Below are 23,887 nucleotides of genomic sequence, written 5' to 3'. Positions count from 1 at the left end.
ATTAATGAAATATTAGCCAACTACTAGGGCTCTCTTGCACTACTATTTGCAGTCAAATTACTAGGATTCATGCGGATATTCAGCTGTTGGTGATAATACTAATTAGCAGTGTGGCATTGCATAGAGTGCCAAGTGAGGATGAGGAGCATGTGCTTGCACAGCAGCTACCAGAATATTTTGTTACCTCTTCTTTAGATGCTGCTGGATCAGATATGGCAGTTACAGTAGAGTACATAGGAGGAATAATAGAATGGTTTGAGTTGGAAGGGACCTTAAAGCCCATCCAGTTCCAACCCCCTGCCATGGGCAGGGACATCTCCCACTGGCTCAGGCTGCCCAAGGCCCATCCAACCTGGCCTTGAACACCTTCAGAGATGAGGCAGCCATGACTTCCCTGGGCAACCTGGGCCAGGGCCTCACCACCCTCATTGTGAAGAATTTCCTCCTTATGTCTAGTCTAAATCTGCCCATCCCCAATTTAAAGCCATTCCCCTGAGTCATATAATTACGTGCCTTTGTAAAAAGCCCCTCCCCAGCTCTCTGGTAGCCCCCTTCAGGTATTGGAAGGTCGCTATACGGTCTCCTTGGAGTCTTCTCCAGGCTGAACAACCCCAACTCTCTCAGCCTGTCAGTAACTTGGAGATGACGGTGTCCTCCACGTAGCCATTGAATGTACAACCAAACTCTTGTTAAGTAAGCACCTTTTTTTTCTAATAAGTTTTTTTTAATACTGGAAATAACGGGGAGTTGAGAGAGGGGGAATGTCTGCTAAATGGCAACTCTCTTGGCTTATTGTCATGGAGATTGGACTTAATGAACTACAGGAAAAGATCATAAATTTTGGCAGCTGTATAAGGGGAAAGCTAAAAATTGTCACATCTCATGATTATCTCTGGAGCGAAACAAAAAACCCATTCAGGATAGACATCTAGAACAGATGCAGAAAGATCACACGGATGTATTGGTGTCTTAAATCTCTCTTGAAGGTTAAGTGAAGTAGAGAGCAGCTTCTTTTCAGTCAAGAGACAGTGCAAGTTTTTCTTACTAAACCACCAGGTACTTTGCATTGGGATCTCTTTGGCATAACTTTTAGAGAGGTATTTGTAGAGTCATGAGAGCAGTTTGTGCAGAAGGCCAGCTACGTTACAAAGTCAAGTAAGGTCAGAGTTGTCAAAGAATAAAGAAATATAGAATGTATAATAATCCAGCAATGGTTCGTGAAGTGATTAATTTGTATTTTATTTTCCCCAAAGTGTCTTTACCTAAGTCTTATAAAATGCTCACTTTTTAAATACAGTTTGGTCTTGATTTTTCATGGAGTTTAACTTGGGCGTAACCAACCCATTCACAGAAGGTAATATATACAAGAGGTGAAATCTCGTCTGCCCTGAAGTCAAGGACAAAACACCCATTAACTTCATTGGGGCCAGCATTTCATTTATGATGTTGCCCAGTAGACCAGTGTGGAACAAAACCACTTGCCTTAGGGAATTTTAATATTCAGCCTGGCTCAGATGAACAAAAAATATTTTACTTGTCTGACATTCAGGTACAATCAGGAATGTACTGAACTTTCTTTCACCAACTGCATTCTGAGTATTTGCTAGTGTAATGTGAAACATGTTCTGCTCTTGGTTGTGCTCACTAAAATGAGAGGAAAAAATGCGACTGAAAAATCTCTGAAAAGCAGATAATTGCTAGTGAAAATTTGTTAGAAAAATAGTTGATTTTTTTTTTCTTCAGAGTATTTTTCTTTTACGTAAGGAAAATGAGGTAGTAACATAGTGTCTCTAGTTGTCTGGTTTCCTTTATTTTTTTTTGCGCAGAGAGAAAGCAAACGCCCAGGAAAGACAGCAAAATAGCTGAAGGACGGAATTCAAAGCTGGGAGTAGGACGGGAAGAAAATGATTTCACCAGAATCTGTTACTGTGTTCAGTTTCTCTCAGTATAATTTCTTGTAATGTTGTGTTTATCCTTGTTGGTAGCAGATCTAATGAGCCTGAAGCCTTCTCCAGCCATAAGCAATGCTTGCTGGGTGAATCTCCTGCTCCTCGGAGCAGGCAACAAAGCCTTCTTGACTTTGATGTGTTTCTGCTTTAGAAGCTGAAAACCTAACTGGGCCTCTTTTCCTCTAGGACTGAACAGCAGAGTGGCTTAGAGGCCAGGGGGTTGACCTTGGTGTACTCTGGACTGGGCTAAAACCAGGAGCACACTCTGAGTTCTGTTTCAGTGAGGCACAGAGAGCTGTTTGTAAGGGTTTCCTTGCGTATTTGTAAGCAAAGTAACTAATGGCCAGAGTATTGTGCTTAATGCTAAGCTAGTCTGTATTTACATCTCTCAAACCACGCAGAAAGACTGCTACTATGCCCCAAGCTTTTCCCTATGATTTCAGGAAGGACCAAATTCAAAATATTGTTTTACCATACCTATGTTAGACCATCAGTTGCAACTACTGAATACAACAGTCTGTCTCAACAAGGGAAGTTTATTTTAAGGACCAGGTCAAATTTTTTTGACCATTTAGTTTTCCTAGCCCACAAGTAGCTGCCACACCTGGTTCACTGAGGGGCCAAATCCTGCTTCTGTTTGCAGGGCTTCCTGTTTATAATTTCCCTCAACAGGCTCATCATCCTGTTAAGGTCATTGTGGTGGGTGGAAAAGGCTTCAAGTGCTGACCACTGTCTCAGCTGGTCTTAATCACTTTCTCTGTGTGACACTCAGATGATCGGAGGAAGAGATCATCAGCCACTTCTCTTAGCCAGGGAAGCCAGGAGAGGGTTTTTTTACCAGGAAAAGCTGCATTCATTACAAAGATACATACGATAAACTAAGATACTTCCTTTGCTTGAACATACCCCTTGTTCAAGCTCATTGAAGGGATCCTTGGCAGTAAATAAAGGTTTAGGTCTTCCTGCATAAGAAACTCTTCTCTGCTTAAACTAACCTAGTTATTGCTACACTGTGTTGATACTGGAACCAATTTCAGCCTCTACGATAGCTTTAGATGCCTATTTTAAACCAAAGCTGTTTCATACATGTTTCTATTAGCAGATAGCAGCACTCTGACTAGATGGATTTTGGAACTTGTCCTTCCCTCTTAGCTCTCTCAGACATTTGTCAGTCTAACTCTTACGCTTGAGCACCTTCCACCAGGACTAAATGGCTGCACAGCCTGAAAGGGAAACAGTTTTGATACATGACTTTCATGGTTTAGTCTGGAAGAAAACTATCCTTGTATTTGCAGCAAAAAGCTTTTCAACTATAAGGTTCCTGGAGTTATGAGGCCATTGCTATGAAAAATTGCTACTTAAATAGACAGACATGTTTAGTGGAGATTCCATCCCCAATTCCATTAACGTCTTTCATGACAGGAATGACAGTACCTGCTCTGGAGTTTTCTCAGAGAGAATAGCCATTGAACCGCCTGTCTCTTTGGTAGGATAGTCAGGAAACCTGCCTACGATATGCCTGTGAGAGAAACAGAAATGGAAAAGGAATTAAAATCCATTATTTTTCATCTGGTTGACAAAGATGTTAGATGGTGGGGAAGCTATCCTCCCTTCCTTCAAAACCAGAGATCTAGATTGCTTGTTATGACACTGGCTTTTTGTCCAGTAAAATCATTAAAACGGTTACTAATCTATGTCTCTTGTCCCATAGCCCATCAAATTCTGAAAGCTCTTAGGGAATTTTTTAGGACTGCCTAAGACTCCATAGCTAAGAGACTTAGTTTGAAGTGGCTGTGTTTATAGCCCTGCTCTCTGCTTTCAACATCCAGCCTGCAAAAAAATAAAACATTGATTTGATTTAAGTCAGGCTTTGATCTACAAATGCTATGTTGTATTTCTGTTTGAGGATCACCACCCTCAAATTTCGTAGAATGGTTTGGATTGGAAGGACCCCAAGGATCACCCAATTCCAACCCTCTGCTATGGGCAGGGTCACCTCCCACTGGTCAGGTTGCTCAAAGCCCCATCCAACCTGCTCTTGAACCTTGGCCTTTCCAAGGTACTTGCACAATTAGGGGGTGAGGGGGTAATAAGCGACTTTGTGGTAAGGTTTCATGGGTGGCACAAATAACATAGGGTGCTTCCAGACCTTTTGGAAAGAGCTTAAAAAGATACAAATAATAACTGCAGTCCAAAGGCCATTTATATTGATAAGCTTATCTAGCTTCTTTCTCTTTTGTAGCTTTTTGGGTTACATCAGTAAGATTTTCTGTTTGCTCAGTAATAACAGAAAGATTTTCTGTTCCAAAGAAAATTCTGACACTTCAGAAAAAAAAATCCTTGTGCTACTTTCAAATAGAATGGTAATGTTTCCTCTAAATGAAATGAAATTTCCCTTGAGAAGAAAATAGCTCAGAAAGGTCAATGTGATTCATAAAAATTGCTTTAATTTTTTTAAAACAACCGGTACCTTAAGGGACTTTTCTAGTCTACTGTTAATCCACAGACTCAGTTTTAAACTGAGATTCTAGGAACAGAGCATCAGTTAGGTTTCTGTAGTGCATGTGTATGGGTTGCATCCCTAGCTAGTATCAGTGTAATACAATTTACAAAAGAATAAACAGCCATTTATCTGTGATAGTAAGATCTGACTTGCAGGTTCGATGATTCCTAGTTCTATATATAAACAGATGTCCGAGTTGAGTCACTGCATTCCCAGAAACCAGTTTGTGTGAACAAAGGGTTGTCATTGCTGGTGCATTTATTAAAAGAATCTATGAAGTATGGGATTTTTGGCTTCAAACCCCTGCATCATTGAGTTTATTTAATGTTAGATCGTGTTTCATTTTTTACTAACAGCCAGAAAATAGCTCAATTTTATGTTAAATGCAGTCTTGTTTTAAATGTTGCTATAAGTCTGGCTCGGAGCAACAGATTTATCAAAATCTGATATTAAGGCTGTTGCTGCTTTACGAATGCCAGCTGGGAGGAAGAGAAGGCAATATGCACTGCGGGTGAAGAATCAGTTTGGAGTCCACCGCCCACTGAACGTGTTGTCAGTGCCAGCTTTCAATATCTATTAGTGTTAACATTTAGTATTTGTATTAGGTTTTCACTTTTAAATCATTTACAGCTCTTGGAGATGGAAATATTTACCCTTTGGACATGTATGATGGGTGTATATATCTGAACGTTGTAGGAACGCTATCAAATTCTCAAATTTGGAAGCAAGTTCCAGTTTGTTTATAATTTGTATCTTGTGTGATTCTTTTGCTCACAACTGGCGCAGCTGTTTGCGATGATGTGGCTCATCTTGTTTCTTTTTAGCAGCTACAGCAAGGGCTTACGTTGAAAAATAACTTGAGGTAAAGAGAAGGCAATGCCAATCTTTTCACCCAAGTGGAAGAAAAGTATCATCTGTTTACTGACCAGTCAGCTGCCCAAGGACAGGGTCTTTTGGTTGAGGGCAATGTAGAATGTAAGTTCCCATGGTCATCGGTGACCTGAGAGCAGACAGCTGCCACATGTTTCAGTTGGGCTCGTTCTTCAAGGACATCTGTTTTTTCTTTCTGGACTTCATCCTTTCCTGTGTACCGATGCTCAGCCTATCAATCGCTGTCTGATGGTCAGGGAGCTGTATTCTTCATTCTTATTACCCTATCTGACCTCTTGTGAGTTTTCCTCTTTTTCTTCTAGGTTGGAATGACTACAGCTTCGATCTTGTAATCTTGGAAAACATGTGCATGCATGACCCTTTTAGACAAATTCCTCTCTTTATGAAGCCTCTGGAGTTCAGAGGTTAAACCAAGGATTCATTTGGCCTGTAAATCTGCGCAAAAAAATGCAGTCATTGATCTCTCTGGTCAAAAGTCCATTTTAAATGTAATGAATCTCAATTTTCATTATCTATTTGCTTTTTGGCAGCATTCTACTCAGAATTAACGCAATGGGTCGTCTGGTGCATTTGCGTAAGACACTACTTTGGATTCAACTGGACCTGAACTATTTTGTTTAAGCTTGTTTTACAGTTGATAATGACAAAACACGGGGATAAAATGAGCAGCCAGGATGCTCAAGGAACAGCCAAGGATTTTTCCGTATCTTTATTCGATCTGATAAGCTGTATGCGATTTATGACTTGAGGGTCCTGCCAGGCATGACCCATGTGGAACAGTGAACAGCTCTTGAATTAGGAGGTTCTGCCAAACAGGTAGAATGATTTTGATCTTGCTTTACAATAATAATTGTTGAAATAATTTTAAATTGCACTCCCCTTTTGAAACTTCCTAGAAACAATGACATATTCATGATCAGAGACAGTTCCAAGGCAATAATACTGAAACAGAATTAATCCAGGCAATGTAAAAACTTGATCCAGACTCGAGCCTGGTTTTGTTTTGCTGGAAGCTTAGAGGAGAGTTTTATGGTGGAAATCCTCCTTGGTTCCACCAACGTGGCACTGATGACACAAACATGCTGTAAACCAAGACTTGCAGAAGGTGGAACTGCAGAGGTTCCCGTAGTCAGGCTAAAAATGGAATGCTAGAGTAGAAGAGTGTTATACCTGTGCTGGCATTGTTCGTTGACTCCAACAGCTGAGTTGTAGCTACAGTCAATGTAAGGCTTTAGCCCATTAGAGATCCCAGAGAGTGAATTTCAGACTGGTATGTGTTAGATTGCTCTCCTGGTTGAGCGAAGAAAAAGAAAACTACTTGGTCTGCATTTCCTCTTATCTGCCCGGCATTTGTTTTCAATATTCATAGTTCTTTCTTTGCATATCAGTCACTCCATGTAGCTGACAGATTACCCACACAGTTCACGCACTCTGGTGCTTTCTCTGCATGTCGTTGGAAGGCGAGCGCTACGTAAAAACAGAGCTGGTGGTCAGGAAAGTCTTATTGCTCATTGGTGGGGTGAGGAGACAGTATAAAGCTTAAGCTCTTGGTAAGAAGAGTATTGGAGCATGTAATATATTTGAGAGACGTGGTACGTGTCAGAAACACCTGCCTTTTAGGCAAAACTCAATCAATCTGTTACTTATTATTGTCTCAACATTTGCAGGGGGAAAAAAAATCATCTGATTGTGCTTTTCCAGCATCTTGTAAAAACGTGCAAATGCTAGAACTGGAAGAAGCAACTCTGAATTTCAACATGATTGCCTCAGTGGGTGTTGACAGTGTGTTAAGGACTGCGAGCAAGAGCAGAAGTGAATTCGATGGTAATAAACAGATTTCACATGGATGCAGTTTGAGTCAAACTTTGCCTAAATGAACAAATGAAACTTGTACAAAGTGTGGCTACTTGGTAGGACTGGACTCGGTGGCTGCACAGAAATCAAATAAGGTGAGACAGAAGGATGGGGCTAGGAAGAAACCTCCACCTTGTGAGACACGTCTGCAGGCGAGTGGCTGAGGATGTCACTCCCAAGTGACAGGGGACAGGACAAGAGGGAATGGCCTGAAGCTCCGTCAGGGGAGGTTCAGGTTGGATATCAGAAAAAAATTCTTCACAGTAAGAGTCATTGGGCACTGGAACAGCTGCCCAGGGAGGGGGTCGTGTCACCTTCCCTGGAGGTGTTTAAGGAACGGGTGGATGAAGTGCTGAGGGACATGGTTTAGGGAGTGTTAGGAATGGTTGGACTCGATGATCCAATGGGTCCTTTCCAATCTTGTGATTCTGTGATTCTGTTTCTTGTGGGTGACCTGTGCCCTGTTGTGTATCTGCAGGTCACTGAACAGAAAGCTGCGTTTGGGAGCCGTGCTTGCACTGCTGCAAATCAAACTGAGTGCCGAACAGAGTTTGTAGAAGGAGAAATACCTTTGGGTCACAGCCACTGCTTTAACAGGACTACTAAAGGTTTATGTGCTGCAGAGGACGTTGCTGAAGAAGGGACCTTTAGAAACCGGGGTATGAGAGAGAAATCCATTATTTTTCTGGAAAGTAGTGAAATCCTGTCGGTGGGAGCGTAGCGTGGGTTTGGTAAAAAACTTTACGGAAAAGCCATCTAAATGGAATGAATGGGGGCCATAAGTCTGAATCAAACCAGCTCAGCTGGAAGAGGTAAGGGGAGGGGATGAACGAGGATAGAGGGGTGAAAAGAGACAAACTTCCAGTCCCAGCAAAGTAAGAAAAGGATCTGATGAAATTCTTGCCTTGTTTCTTGAGTTACTTTCTGTTGACTGGTTCACTGTTACTGTTCTCACCCTTTCCAAACATATTCCTCTTATAATAACTTAGATCCATCAACTTTAATTGAAAAAGAATGATCTTTTATGGTCTGCAATGCAACCCCTTTTGTCTCCAATAGCGTAGCATAGAATTCTGGCTCTTCTGGGCTGAATTTTTGTTTCAGCACGCAACGTACGTAAATGTCCAGGTTTTAACTGGCTCCCAATGATTCCTTAATATCTCCAAATTGCCCTCAGGCGTGGTACAAGTCAGCGTGATGGGCAGTCTCTACTGAAGTCTCTGCTCAGCCCTCAATGGTGCAGCACCTCAGTTCTAAACTATAAAATGAATTCCATATCTGAGAGATGACCCTTCCCTGTGTTTGTCTCATCTGCTTCTTCCTCCCCTCCTTGTTTTAGGAGCATCACCATTGTTTTTCTTGGGCGTTTCCTCTCTATCCCACACAGCTCAGGGATGGTTGTAGTTAAGGCTAAATATGGCTGTTGATTTATGAGAACACACCACTGATTTAAACATGTTGTCTGGTAATAGACTCAACAAGTTCCTACCTACTCTGTTCTCTGGCATGATTTTACATCTGTTATTCTTTCTTTTTGGCTATGGCTTTGCTGGCTAATTGCATAAAAGGCCTTGTCAGGAAAATAAAAAATAGTTCTTTGGAGGAAAAGGAGCGTTTAACTCTTTTCAGGGTAAGAAAGAATAGGGTCTGCGTGCAGAAGAAAAGGCATGAATGATGGCTGTATGCTCTAGGCGGAGGGACAGCAGAGTGTTCTGTGAAGGAAAGGAACAAAACCAAAGGGCGAGGGAAACCCTTTAAAGAAAGAAACCCCTTGTTGTCTTGCAGTTCTTGCCTGTTTCTGTAATCCCACCTGATACAGGTTCTCTCAAACTACTTAAATGGTAGTGTTGGTTTATTTTAGGTGCCTTTGCTGGGACATTTTCTTTCTTTTTGTGTGAGCGCTTTAGCTCTTTGAAAATCAATTCCAGAAAAAATAACCTCTACATTTATAGAATTACTTATAAAGCAAGATTAATTTCCATCGGCTTCTTGTCAACCCTAATGGGTTTGGACACAGACATATTAAAGCTTACATTTTATCTAAGGTCCTGATCCTTTAAGTATTTACTTGTGTGTGTGTTTATTATTCATGGAAATAATTTAGTGGACTGACTTGCAGGGAGAAGTGCTTGGAGGATTGGGAACTTTATTGTTCTGGATAAATATTAGGCTTTAAAACTTTAAGATCAAGTGTTGTGATGCCAACAATGTGCAAGAAGGAACACTCCCATGAGGGTGTGAGTGTGAAAGCTTTGCGGGGAAAGATGATATTCTTTATTACCATAACTATCATACTTAGAAACAATAGACGGTCTTTTGGGTACCTAATGCTTGCCTTAGATCCGAAATGGTAGAAGAGAGCTTCAAAGCCAAGTAATAGTTGGGAACAGTTGTCGGAGGGGACAGACCTAGATGTGGAATGTGGTAATTCTCTCCAATAGTTTTATTACATGTGGTGGTATTGGCCAGAAAAGGTAGACCTTTGGCTGACCCAGTACCGTTGTTTTTAAGCTTCTTGAGTTCTTACAGTGAAATAGTCTGTTCTGCTTTGTCATAAAGCTATTTTACCTTTTCAAGGACCCTTCTGGCCTTTTAAGGATAGCAATAGGTAATTAGTATACTGGAAAAAGGAATCTCTGTTCTCCTTCAGACAGACTTGGGTTGAGCTTCTCTGCCAGCGCTCCTGCTTTTCCTGCCTCTTGCTGTAAACTACAGGCAGAAAAGGATCTTTATTTACCTATTGTTTACTTCGAAATTCTGACTAAAATTATTCCTTGTTGAAACGGTAAAACTTTCTCCTTAAAATGAATTGGACAAAGGAAGGCAGCACTGCAAATTGCGGTTAATTTTTTGAATAGAAATAAAAGGCAATTTGGGCATGAGTGATGCCAAGGAGAAACAGAACGAAAGGTTTATTTTACAGTTCTAATAATAGCTTAAATTAAAAAAAAAAAAAGAAAAATTGGGACAAAACTTTGGCAATACCAAAGCTCACAAAATGTTCTGGTAATGCTGGTTTTGCATGTTCTTCTCTACACGTAAGAAAGGACTGCAAAAAGAGCTCAAATCAGAATTAACTTAAGACTGGGAGAAGCCACATCCTGACCTAAGTAACTGAACTCTTGCAAGAGTTAATAACATCCAACCCCATACAGAAAGCTTAGACAAACCTAGAGGAACAAGTATTAAGTTTACCCACCACAGCATGGAAATGGAAATAAGATTAAAGGAGCTGGAAAGCAGATTCTGTTAAGGTTATTCAGGTTTTTCTGGCCTGACTCCTGCAGCACAGAGCTGCTGGTAAGCCTGGTGTGGTGTGAGGCACTCTGCAGTGAGAGTGTCAGCAGCTCCCGGTGGGACCCAAGGACACCTGGATGTCCCGTCCCATCCCTGCCCTTGGAGGGAACAGCTTCTGAGCAGGGCATGGTGTCCCACAGCACTATCAAGACTGTGGTATTTCTGCTGTTGACCTTGTAAGGTTTACCAGGAACTGCCTTTTTAGTGAGGAATTCATCAATTTGAGCCTACGTCCTTATGTTGGGGTAAAATCCTGCTTATCAGAAACAGGTCTGAGAACTAGAAATCCTGCATTTTTTCCCTAAAAGCTACAGAAACAGTTACTGGCATCCAGCACTGCACTTGGATTTTGTTTCCTAGGTCTACGCTTCTTTTAGTGCCTGTCCTTCTCTCTTGGACTTGTTCATCACCCCTTGTTCACTAGAGCTGTGCCATAGGCTATTTTCCTGCCTCAAAAAGGTGAAGGGCTGCTCCCTGTTTTTTACAGTCAGACTGTCCCTGGGCTTATTTTCAGTGTCAGCTTCCTGCTGACTGCAGCCTTTCGATGGAAGCGATCCTGTCAACTCGGTGTTGAGGAGAGTGGGTTGAGCAAGCGAGTTGAAGAACTCCCTAAAGGGCCCAGCACCACATCTGGGGAACCTGGCTGATGGAGTAATGAGTACTCTGGAGTGTGCAACTGTGGTTAAACTCTCATCTGTTTTTTTCCTTCTCTTTCCATCCTCTTTAGAGTGAGGTCAACAATACAGAAGCTGGCTCAAAGAAACGGCAGGTCAAATTCCCTTTGCATTTACTGAATTCTTTACCTTTGGTCAGCTTATCCTGCCTTCACAGAATGCTGAACCTTGACTCAAATTGGCAATATTTTCTGTGCTTAATATTGAACTTAAGAGACTGAAACAATTATGGCTGGTTTTAAGCAAGATTACATTAACTCCGACTGGAAGCTTTGTGAGAATAGCTTTCCTGCAGAGTCAGCCAGAGGGAATCAACAGTACTTTATTAACACAATATGAATTCTGTATGAGGAAAATAAAGCATGTGATTTTTGTAGCAAGGCCAGCCAAAAGAAATAACTCGCCCTCCAACACCACAAGTTTCTTTGGGATTTGGAGTGAAATGGGGTATAGAGAGCATTTTGTCTTACTGGATTTGTTTATGAGAAACTTGAGCAGCCACTTTTGCTTTTTAGTAGGCAAGGTGTTAGTGGAGCAAAACGCATCTATCTCTATGGAAGGGAAAACAGGCTATAAACTGGGCACGGCTGCTTTAAATTGTTTTGCCATGGCCCATCACTTTAACCCTGAAGACAATGCTTTGAGGAGGGTTGAGAAATGGTGCCCCGAGCAGGTCATCCACCTGGAAAAGTACCATTTGCACCCAAGCTCTGTCAGCTCGCTCAGAACTTTGCCCTCTTCCTTGTTCTGAAATGGTTTTGCATATGCTGTATTTCTTCTGCCACCACCTGACTGTGAAAGGTACTTGAAGTATTTCAATTGTATTAGCTGATTAAAAACTCTCTGAAATGAGTTTTCTCTCCCTGAACCTATTGCTTATATGTTGCAGGGATAGTTGTGTGCATGCCTAATAAATTCAGCGTGCTTGGAGCGTGTCAGACTCCCTGCATGTGTTATGCAGCATATCTTTGTCCAGAAAATTCAGGACCCAGAGCAGCCTGAAAATGAACAGAGAAACTTTATGCTTTGATCTACTCTAATTTAAATACTGGAATAAATACAGCATGGCACACGAGTAATATGTAGCCTTTTGTGTCAGTGGTTAAAACAACCCAGCCTACCTGATAAAATGATGTGATTATCTGGTTTGTACCTGCTTGCATCACTTCATTGTGAAGAAGATGAGTGAGTCTGAGGTGATAGTGAAGGTGGCATCAGATGCATTTCTGTAGCCTGATCTGTCTGCTTTATGTCTGCGATGTCAATGCAGAAAATACAGTCCAGTCTGGCATAACTTTAACTTGCCTCATTTTTTGCCTCCCTGGATTAAGATGATCTGTATGTGCGTGCTGTCCTCTTCAACCACTCTATCACGGCTGTCCTGTTCATGGATCACTGTGCTGCTGACCTGCTGCCTGCCTGTAAGTTGACTTTAAGCGTTTGTAAAGGACAATGTGTAATCAGCATCCGTCAGGCATCACATTACTGTTTGGAAGAGTGGTTTGCTACTTCATTTAAGACGGATGCAGTAGTGCTGTGCTAATGGCTCTACTTGTAGCTAAGACTGCGCTTCCTTGAAAAGCACTTGCGAGGCAGCAGAAAAACTTGTGCAGGGAATTAAGAGCAACCCAGAAGAGAAGGACTTGGGCATGCTGGTGGATGAGAAGCTCAACGTGAGCCAGTAATGTGTGCTCACAGCCCAGAAAGCCAACCGTGTCGTGGACTTCTTCAGAAGAAGGGTGGCCAGCAGGGTGAGGGAAGGGGATTCTGTCTCTCTGCTCTGCTCTGATGAGACCTCACCTGGAGTCCTGTGTTCAGTTCTGGAGTCCTCAGCACAGGAAGGACAAGGAACTGTTAGAGTGAGTCCAGACGAGGCCGTGAAGATGATCCCATTGCTGGAGCACCTCCCAGATGAGGACAGGCTGAGAGAGTTGGGGTTGTTCAGCCCGGAGAAGGTTTTGGGGAGACCTTGGAGCAGCTTCCAGTACTGAAAGGGGCTCCAGGAAAGCTGGAGAGGGGCTCTTGATCAAGGAATGCAGGGACAGGATGAGGGGGAATGTTTTCCAGCTGAAAGAGGGAAGGTTTAGATGAGATATTGGTAAGAAAGGTTTTCTTTGAGGGTGGGGAGGCCCTGGCCCAGGTTGCCCAGAGCAGTGGTGGCTGCTCCATCCCTGGAGGTGTTCAAGGCCAGGTTGGATGGGGCTTTGAGCCCCTGATCCAGTGGGAGGTGTCCCTGTCTGTGGCAACATACAGAATATTCCTAAATTTTAAAGAAAGCAATGCAATATGCTGCTCTTTATTTCACCGCTGTTAACGTTCTTGTCCACTTCAAGAGACCCAGTTCTCTGGGGCTCATCTGAGTGTTTAAATGAACTATTTAACAATAAATCTGAGGCAATTTCATGCATATGAAAGCAGTCACAGTGCTTGATTTTTTCAATGTTCATCCTGAGTGGCTTGTGCAGCCTTCTTTGAATAAATCACAAGCAGGTGTATAGAGTGTAAAGCTGGGAAAAACTGAAACTCAGGTTGAAGACAGGGCAGAGATTTTTACAGGCACCAAGCAATGGCTAATAACAGAATAGCTCAGTAAGAAGCAACATTATATAGAATCTCTGCTTTGGCTGTTTAAAAAGTATGAGAAAAAGACAAGGAAAAACAGTCCAGGTGTGCTTAATTTGAGCCAGTCTCAGACTGGTATTAAGAGCATCCATTTATCAACAGTGTTAATCGAAAAACCCAGTCACGTCTGCAGTTCAAGAAACACACTGCAATGCCTTGAGATGCCAAGTTTTGTGAAAGAAAAAATTGGAGTGCTGTATTTTGGTATCTAATTGTCTGTTTGGTGTATATTCTATAGTCTCCCTAAAATTGCTGAAAATGTGGGTGATCTTAGAGATTGATCAAGAATCAAATGCATTTGTAGAACTTGGGTATTGCCTCTCTAAACAACTGAATTCTTCCCCGTGTGCTACTCACTGGGATGCACTCAAATTTCATCAATTATAAGCATCAAACGGAGATTTTTTTTAATTATTGTTTCTTTATATGATGGTTTAATGTGGTGTTTTTTGAGCGTCTCTTTGGTAGACGGAGCCAGTGCTGCAGGGAGTCGCTGGCAGAAGACGTGGACTCATGGCTGGAGACCTAGGGATAGGCATGGGCATGTTCTCTGGGAATTTGGAACTGGACCTGCAGCCCACTTTTGGCTTGAAGCAACATGCTCAAACATCACTAATTTTGTTCTGCCGAAGGGGTGTGTGTAACAGGTAACGTGGTGTGGGAAGTACAATTGGAAGGCTGAGACTGGAAGGGTATAGTTTACTCACTTGATAAATCTTGGGGCTTTTTTGTGTTTTTTCTCAGTACTGGAGACCTAAATGTATCGCTTCCCAGGACTGTATAGAGGATCTGGAATAGCCTTATTATAGGATAGCAGAACTCCCCCAGGCAAAGAATGTAAAGATTAAGCTTGGACAGGAATGAAATACAGGCCCGTACGTGGGAGAGGCTACAATCAGCTGCTCCCACCTTCGCTCCCACTAGTTCCCAGGCCTCCTGCAATTGCAAACCTCCCAATACAAGAAGGATAAACCTTATGCGTTATACATAATTTCCTAGAAGAGGATGAAGGTGAAATGATATTTTGGGGCATAGTGTTACCCCCTCTGTAGCAGCTATGAGAGCTGAGCCAGTGATGGGAAGCACATGTATGCAATATGAAAGATGGCAGAGCTTCGACTCTGGAATTTACTTCCTCGGAGCAATTGTCTCGGAATTGACTTGGAATACTTTGAGGACTCCTGCAGCTACACATACTGCAGCATTTAACTTATAACCATGCTTTAAAACAGTATCTTCAAAATTGGTTGCTGGATTAGACTGTCTCCAGGAAAATCTGCAGGAAAGAGCCAGTCTCTCTGTGTGAAGGAATACAACATGAGAGACTAAACTTCCTTTCCAAGCCACCAAAGGATTACTGGGTCAGTAAGATGCTCTAAGAAGAGAGAGGGGATTATTTGAAGAGATTTCAGTTAAGAGTAATGCAGTTTCTTAGTATTACATACATATCATGGTAAATACTGAACCAGCTCATTCATGGTTTTATGCTTTTTGCCCAAGTCAAACGATATTGTATTTGGAATGGAATCTTACTGAATGGTACTGTGTTGATATAGTTATTTTGTACAAGTAGGGCGTAAGGTGAACTAGCAGAGTCTTGTATATCGCTTTTAAATGTCTCTTATTCAGCCTAGGATGGTAACGCTTCTTGTTGCTCTTGCATAAGTCTTAAGGGTGCCTGATACAGCAGGAAAAAAGCATAGCTGGTTTGTGACGCTAATAGCTGGGTGTGTTTAAAGTAAATTACTACAAATAATTAGGTTGTCTGTTGTATCTGCACAGGGCTGAAACGCAGCATGACTTAAAAGCCGTGGACTCTGACCCGGATAATAAAACCAACCTGCTTGATGGAGTCTGACTAATCTCCCTTGCACTGAAATTCACAGTAAAACTGAAACACATTGACTCTGCAAGGGATGGATGAGACTCGGGTTTCAGGCAAGTTCTTGTTCTGCCCACAGAAATACTATCTTCAAATCTTTTCAGCGTGGAGCTGAGATTCAGCCCAAGTATAGCATAGGGACGGACCAACTTCAATGCTAACTTTGCATCAGGAAGAGTTTACCTTGATGCTTACCAAACCGTGCAGCACATTGCCCACCTAACAAAGGGGGTAATCTGGTGCTCTCAAGGGAAATATTCAGCTCAAAGGGAAAAAAACATGCCTTGCTTTGTGTGCTCTTGACATGTTTGTCAAGCCTGGGCTTGCAGTCAGTGCACTGCTGTCAGTGGGAGCCTGTACCAGCCAGTCCACCACAAGCATCTGGAGGCTGATGGGATAAGCGCTTCTACTTGTGTCCTTCTCCTCCCCCAACTGACCACCTTCTTAGCACTACTGGAATTTAACCGCCCCAAATTTGATATGTTCCCAAACTGAAAGTCGTAAGCTCATTCTAAGAACCCATTTTCACTGATGATATCTGCTCGGCCTTAGTGGCACCCTAAGGCAGCTGAGTTTGAATCTAGTTGTGTATTTGACATTTGACTCAAGAAGAGATGAGCTGTTTTGTTTAAGGTACAGGTGAGGGAGAGCAAGGAAGAATGAGACTGGAAGGGAAGCTCTCTCAGTGGTGTGGTAGATATTACAATGATTTTCAGTGTAAGCCTGGATTTTTCTATGCTAGAAGATGCAAGTCTCTTGGGCGCAGAATTCACTTGAAATTCAGCTCTTAAGTAACTTGTCAGCAGTTTGATGAATAAATGTGTTGGCATGCTGAAGCTGGAATGCCCTGAATCAGCCTTCTATTCTATCAGACACTCTGCTGCTATGGCTCTCAGTATGTAAACTCTGAAAAACCCACTGCCAGTGAAAACAGTGAGACAACTGTGTTTCAGTACTAAATATATGTCTTTTGTGAGAAAGAATAACAGGCTGTCATTCACAGCCACATTCCTAGCCAAGGCTTGCACACCTTCAATCCTCTCCATAGTCAGATTTGACTTCCTGACAATCAAGTCTTTTATATAAACCCACCTGAGCTTGCTTGTTAGCATACGCATTTGAGGTCTGCTCTTTTGTCTTGGCCTTAGACACACTTAATATCTGGTTCTAACTGCCCCCGTTTTTCTAATTGGTAACTTAGAGGTTGTTTGTTTTTTTTTTTAACTCATTACATGTCTCTCGTCCCTCTTCTTGTGATTCTGCCTCTCCGGCTCCTTGCGACTGTTTCTGCTACCCCTTTGCTCTGCTTGTGTCAGTCCATGCCACCTTTTTTCTTTGCATTCTGCAGAACCACGGCTGAAAATGTCTTTTCTACCTCTTCTGCTTGCTTCTCCAAAGAGATTGTTCTGTGGAGCAAGAGCGGTCACTTGGGAGCCACTGCTCTGTGCTTCGTGTTCATTTTTATTCTTATTTCTAAGCTTTTCCTTAGTCTTTCTCTTCCCAGAATATCCCTCAAACACCTTTCCTCTGACAGCCACTGGCTCTTCAGTGCCTCTCTGTCCCCCTACCAGGCACCAGTGGGACTCCTGATTCTTTTTTCTCTGCCTGTTTCTTGTTCCTGCGTCCCAGCAGATCTTCATTCGCTTTGCTTGTTGGAAATGGGCAAGTGGGAAAATTGGTTCTTCCACCTGCTCTGTATTAACTTGTTGGAGAAGATACCTCTCTCTATCACAGTGGAGTGAAAAAAAAATAGCTGGTTGGGTCTCTTCCTCTTTCCCTTGGGATTCATTCTCTTCTTCCGTTCTCATTTATTAAGACTATGCTGTGCCGGTCAAACCAAGAAGAGATGAGATGGTAGAGCTGGCCTTTTGCATAGCGGGTATCTAGCTGGATTACAGGAACAGAAACCAACTCTGAGGTGAAAGTCAGGCCCCAGTTATCAGTCTTAAACACTCCATTTGTCTGTTTCTGCCTTCAGAAATCCCGTCTGCTTCTTTAGGACTCGGCTTGAGAAAGGAATAAAGAACTGCAGCCTAAGATATCCATTGAACAGGGCATACCACTGCAGCATTTTCCAGAAAAAGCCCAATCCAGTCTTTAAAACATGTAGAGCTGTATTATAATAAGCTGCTGGCAAGTTGTGAGTCCCTGAATGCAACTTATGTTTGTGTCTGTGTGAGTATCTATGACAACAAATAAATCTAATGTTTGGGAAGTGTCCTTGAGAATAGCAGTGGGGGGCTTGTTGCATTATGTTGGTAACACTTAGTATTTTCAGACTTTTAATTCCAAAGTATTACTATAGATGGTTATGAGTACTTTAGGAAAATAACTAGTTACAAGATTTATTTCTTGTTTGCAAATGGGACCAACTTGGAGTAATGCTATTTAATTTAGCTGATTCCAGACTTCTGGGCGTATAAAGAAGTGAATATTTTTAGGAGCTTTAATAATAAGTGGGAGGCTTAGACTCAAGGTCAATAGTCTGTGGGTATCTGTGGATCATTTAAACCATTTGAAGAAGGAAGAAAAGGGAATTTAACCTAAATATGTTGTAACGGTCAGTGCTACTTCTGTAGTGCTACAAACCAAAGAGCAGGAAGCAAATTGAAGGCAGGAATTCATCTGGCAGAATAGTGCTCAAGAGGGGAACGTCTGTAAGAACGGAGCTAGAAGTGACTAGCAGGATAGAATCATAGATTCTGAATGGTTTGGGTTGGAAAGGGGCCCTTAAAGCCCATCCAGTCCAACTCCCCTGCAGTAAGCAGGAAGATCTTCAACCAGACTAGGTTACTCAGAACCCCACCCAACCTGGCCTTGAATGTTCCCAGGGATGGGGCTTCTGCCACCCCTCTGGGTAACCTGGGCCAGTGCTTCACCACCTTCAGTGTAAAAAGTTTCTTCTGTTATATCCTATCTAAATCTCCCCCTCTTTTAGTTCAAAATCAGTGCCCCTTGGCCTATCGTAACAGGCCATGCTAAAAAGTTTGTTCCCAGTTTACAGGCCCCCTTCTAATACTGGAAGCTGCTTTAAGGTTACCCTGCAGCCTTCTCTTCTCCAGGCTGAACAACCCCAGCTCTCTCAGGCTTTCCTCCTAGAAGAGCTGTTCCCATAGGATAGGACAGAACAACTTGCCCTCGTACTAAAACTGTGGTTTTGGTCCTCTAACTTGTTCTTGCTGAGAAGCAGCTGGAACTCCAAAGACACATGCTGAGGTTTATTGCTTTGGCCTTACTCATTGCATCTATTTCAATCCCTGTCCCGTATGTGCTGTTAGGAATGAGAGTGACAATAAAGAGGTGACCCGTTTGTATGTGCGGAACAACGTCGGTGGCTGTTGTCACACCACGCTGCCTAACTTGCTGGAATGAAACCTGTAACGGGGAGGCTATGGGTCCCTATAAAATACCGGGTAAAGTTATGCAAGGAAGATGAGACTTGGAAAGCCCAGTCATTGGCCACACAGGTGGAGAAGGCAGCGCAAGACCCTTTTTGTCTCATCAGTGGGTGCCTTCTCTGTGGCTTCATGGGGGATGGTGCTTTCATGTGTGCTCAAGTATCTGCCCACCCTCATCCCTCTTGTATTGTAACTTCTGCTGATTAACCTTATCTTGGTTCTTGTCTCGCACGAACAGCTGTGCACTCTGCAGTGCACTGGGCGGAGACTGACAGTGCCAGAACAGCTGTACTCATTTTCTGCTTCTGGTTTTAGCACTTCCCCAGTGCTGCTGCCTGACACTATGCATTACAAAGCTCTTTCTCAGCTGATCACAGATTTGTCAGGCTATTAACCATTTGGGCTGAAAGTATAGATGTTGAGCATTCAATTTACAATATATAGGTCTGAAGATACTGGCTCAAAGGATTCAGTTTTTTTCTGAGAAGAAGACTAGTTAAAGATGTAATATTTTTTTATGCTATGTAAATGGCAATCTCTAATTGGACCTACCCTTTTGCTCCCAAGACTTAGAATAAAGAGTTTTGGTTTGCCCTTTGGAACAGAAATGTCTTTGTCCCTGCAAAAATCCTAGCTCCACAGGCTGAGCCAGTAGGCTATGGACACCTCTGCTTTTCAGTCACCAGAGCGTTTGGAGATTTACAGTTGAGAACTGCAGAGACAGAAAGTGGGACGGAAATGGGGTGGGGAAAAAGGTCAAGTCTTTCTGGGCAAAGTGATTTAGAAGCAAGCAGGTTGAGGAAAAAAGTGGAAGAGGAGAGGCTGGTCTAAAAAACCGTGCTTATTATGGCTTTTCTAAGTGTGACTGTTCAGATCTGAATGAGCTTTTAATGCTGCTAATGCATAATTTATATGCAGGCGTGGCGAGAGGTGTGCAATGCAAATCATGCCTGATGAAGGGATGAATATGTGCTTGTAGATGCTTGAAGTTCTGAGCGTTCCTATAAGATGCTGAGGAAAAGTCCCATCATGTACAAAAAGCCTACAATTGAGCTTTTGAGCAGAAAAGCCCAAAGCGTTACAGCACTGAAGTAGTTTTCCCTGATCTTGCACTTGCTTGGTGAGCGAGAGTGTGTGCTTCTATCTCTCTGACAGTCTTGTAAAAGTCATGATATTCATAAACCTGCTCCGAAACAACAGTGTCTGATTCTGTGAATCCTTCTGGAAGTTGGTGGGAGTTAGCTTAGAATGAAGACCTAGTTCCACTAAGTAATACCAGGACCTGACCCTGTTTTCAGTAATGTCATCAGTAAGCAAACTGTCGGGGAAGGGAGAGAACATTCAGGGGAGATCACTAATGACTTTGTGATTTAAGATACTTTAATGCCTATCTGTAAGGGAATAGTAGCGTTTGGAAAACTGGTGAAGATGTGCTTATGCGCAGTGTTGGTGCGCTTGAAATCTTAGAATTGGTTGGTTGGAAAAGACCTTTGAGATAGGGTCCAACCATTCTTGTCCACTACTAAACCATAAATTATAGCTCAAGAGGTTATCTTGTTATGTTGAAAACAGCTCGGGAAGCTTGATTTACACCTGTGATATTTTAAGAATCTTCTTTTTGTTCCCTAATTATTTCATACGTTTGATAGTTGAATGAGCAAGATCCAGGATCAGCAGCAGTCCTTTTGCATATGGTTTTAATCACTGTATAGAGGCAGCAATCATAAATTGAAGTGTAAATTGAAGGTACCACACAAAACTGGAAAGGCAACATATTTCAGAGTTTGCGGTGATTTAGGAAGCAGAACTAGTAATGTTATCAGTGCCTCTCTGGAGGCGTGACACCAGGGTTCAACTGGTCTTACTCTTTCAGATAGCCACCATCGAGATTTATCTGTGTTTCACCAAGTACAAGAAATATATGAATGCAGGGGCTTCCGGCTGATCTCCCCAAAAGCCATCAAGCTGCCTCCATTAATGTCAGCACACTCGTAAATTTTTAGCAACTTCTACCACTGCACAGAAGCTTCCAGAGTTGTCCCTTGCCTCCTGTAAATCCATGGACACCCAATAAAGCAGATTAACTACAGATGGACTTAATAACAGTTGTCCCCTCTTTGGAATTAGAGGGGTTCACACGTTTTAAGAAGACAACGTGGCACTCCCGTAAGGAAGAAAGAAGGACTTGAAGGTTTGGTTTGTTTTATTTCAGATGGTTGTTGAAGCTAGGCAGTTGATTCCAGTCAATGGGAAAACAGGTCGCAGAACTGTGGGCTCTGCTCCTCCCTGCTGTACACAGACAGTCTTTTTGTTTATGATAATGTATTTTCTCTCTGTTCGAAGCAACCCGGTGGGCTGTTTGCTCTGGTACTCCTCTCGTAAGCCAGTGATGCATTTGCATTCCATTCCCTTACTCCCTCCAGCACTAAAGATGTCTGCCAAAATTAGTCAATAGATAACTACTCAGTGGAAGCTTTGAGAATGTGTTAGGAAAGGCTTGAACATTGTCCATTAATGTTTACAGCTCCTAATTATGTTAATTAATCAGTCTTAGAGGTTGTCTCACCCGGGAGCCCAAAGGCAGGATTTTAGTTCCCACAGATGTACTTTAAACTACCCGGCTCAGACTCAGCGGCACGGCTGCTTGCAGGGAGGAGCTCAGCATGGTCTAGCTGCCAGAATGTTTATGCAGGGCCCTGGGCAGGTTTTGCTGCCAGAGCTCTGTGGCATCACGGCTGTGGTGTTCCTGTTGGATTCTGAAGCTAGCTTTGACTGTCTACACGAGGTACAGTCAAACGTCTCTGAGCAGGCTGAGCCCTGTTCAGGAAGATCGATGTTAAATGTAAGCTGTTCCTGTAGAATGGCCTTTTGGCATGAGAGAAAGGTGTTTGGAGAGCAATTGGTACCAGCACTAGCTTCTCATACGGAGTTTTACCACCTTTGCAAAATCTGAAGCTGTTACCTCTGTCAGAAAACAGAGGTGAAACTATCTGTAGAGAAAACAGACATCTATTAACATTTCTGTAGTCTTGCAGGAAAACAAAGTATTTGGGCAGAGAAGGACACTCGAACCCACTCCACCCTCTTTCAGAGCTTCATTTCCACAATTCAGAAGTTCACTTGACTCTCATGGGGGAAACAAGAAGACTCGGAGAAGACGCCCAACCCAGACGGACTGCGGAGTGATTCAGAAGGAGCTTCTGCTGGTTTTGTGCTATTTCCTAATGAATTTGGTTTGTGTCGGCTCCTGGTGCACACACCGTACGAGAGGTCTAGGAGAAGTTACATTCAATTCTAGTGAACAGTTAAGGACAGGAGAAACCTGTGGTGCAGATGTAGAATTCTTCTTAATTTAGTTCAGCTCATCCTTGCGGAATTAGTAGACAACCACTTCTTTATCCCCATTTGCGGAATATCCAGATTTTTACACTGAGTTCACAGCTTCTTCTGGCTGCTAATTTTTGCTCCAGAATGGAATGTTGCATATAAGTGGCTTGTGAGTGTGTGATGATCCTTTAATGACGACAGGGGAAAAAAAGTATTGGCAATATAGATTAGGTGAAAGAGAGTGGTTCATCACCCATCAATAAATGGCTTGTGTGGGCAGTAACTCCTGTCTGCTGAATATAAAGTACCAGGCACAAGAAAGGCATTTTTTGGTAGGTTCCTATGGGAGAAATGCCCTTGCTGGGGTGGTTCCTACAAGAGAAATGCCCTTGCTGGGGTGGCAGAGAAGAAGGGAATGCATTTTTCAGCATAATGGGGCATTGCATGGAAAGAGGGCTATGATTAAAGAGCTGGTGGTGTCTCTGGTTGTGTTCCGAGGATTTCCAGGCTGAAGCTTGCTCGTAAGGAGAACTCTTTGCCATGGAGATTCGTTGCACTAGAACTGGTTATTAAGAACTATAGCCCATACTGTGTAGAAACCATAATCCATGCTTTGGGAAGCACTTCTGGCAGGCTGAGGGCATGTACAACAGACCAGACAGGACTGAAAAACAACGTGGGTCTAAATGGACTTGGAGCAACGATTCCCCCACACCAGAGGTGAGGTGGTACAGGGAGGGTGTGCCACTGCTTGGCAGTGCCGAGGTGTCATCTGTCTCGGTTCTCTTGGCAAGACTTCTGTTGCCGATGGATTCCCTGGCAGCTTTTCACACATGTTAATGTTAACTCACAAAAAGCAGTGTGAACAGTGTGTGAAATGCGATACGGGCCGTGCCTGACACAAATGAATACTTTCCCTATTCTGTGGAGTTTCAGTGCAAAACCTCTCTCTCCATTCATCTTCCTCCTGCCTCCGCCTTCCCCACCCCCTGCTACCTAGGGAGCCCCGTGAACAGGCGTGTTGGCAGTCAACTCAACAGAACAGTCTTGTGAAAAAGGGAAATATAAGAGAATCGCTTCCTATTTCTTTCTCTTTTCCTCTGCATCAAAGCCTGGGCTGGCTGTCAGGAATGTTCCAAATGAATAAATAAAGCACAGGAACCCTCTGTTTCAGAAGTGGTCTTATTCACTCACCATGAAGCTTGGCCAATTCTTTTTCTGACAATACTCAAGTCAGCAGGCAGAGCAAGAAGATCATTCAAAGTTAATCAGTAAAGTGTAAACCTATTATGAAAGCACATTTACCCCTTGCCTCCTCCTTCCTCTAGAAAACCAATCCCCAAATCTGTGGGAATAACACATAATGTACATAAAAGTTGCTATTACTTAGATCCCCTGTTATTAGGTCAGCAATGCTGCTGATGAAACGCTCCCCGGAGCACTGAGCAGCGGCGTATAAATCCTCCAAGAAATTCACAGCGTAATTTGTT

General features: G+C 42.8%; 1 protein-coding gene across 1 annotated transcript in view; it reads right to left on the bottom strand.

Moving 5' to 3' along the window:
• The window catches only part of IQCA1 (IQ motif containing with AAA domain 1), a 111,860-nt gene that overhangs the window by 54,086 nt on the left and 33,887 nt on the right, over positions 1–23,887 (bottom strand). Inside the window, exon 7 of the mRNA XM_054069752.1 lies at positions 3,384–3,468. Coding sequence (XP_053925727.1) covers positions 3,384–3,468 — 85 coding nt within the window. The remainder of the gene's footprint in view (positions 1–3,383; positions 3,469–23,887) is intronic.

This window comes from Cuculus canorus, chromosome 6 (assembly GCF_017976375.1).
Source record: "Cuculus canorus isolate bCucCan1 chromosome 6, bCucCan1.pri, whole genome shotgun sequence".
NCBI lineage: Eukaryota > Metazoa > Chordata > Aves > Cuculiformes > Cuculidae > Cuculus > Cuculus canorus.
The sequence above is the reverse complement of the archived record's forward strand: the minus strand, read 5'-3'. Positions and strand labels throughout refer to the sequence as shown.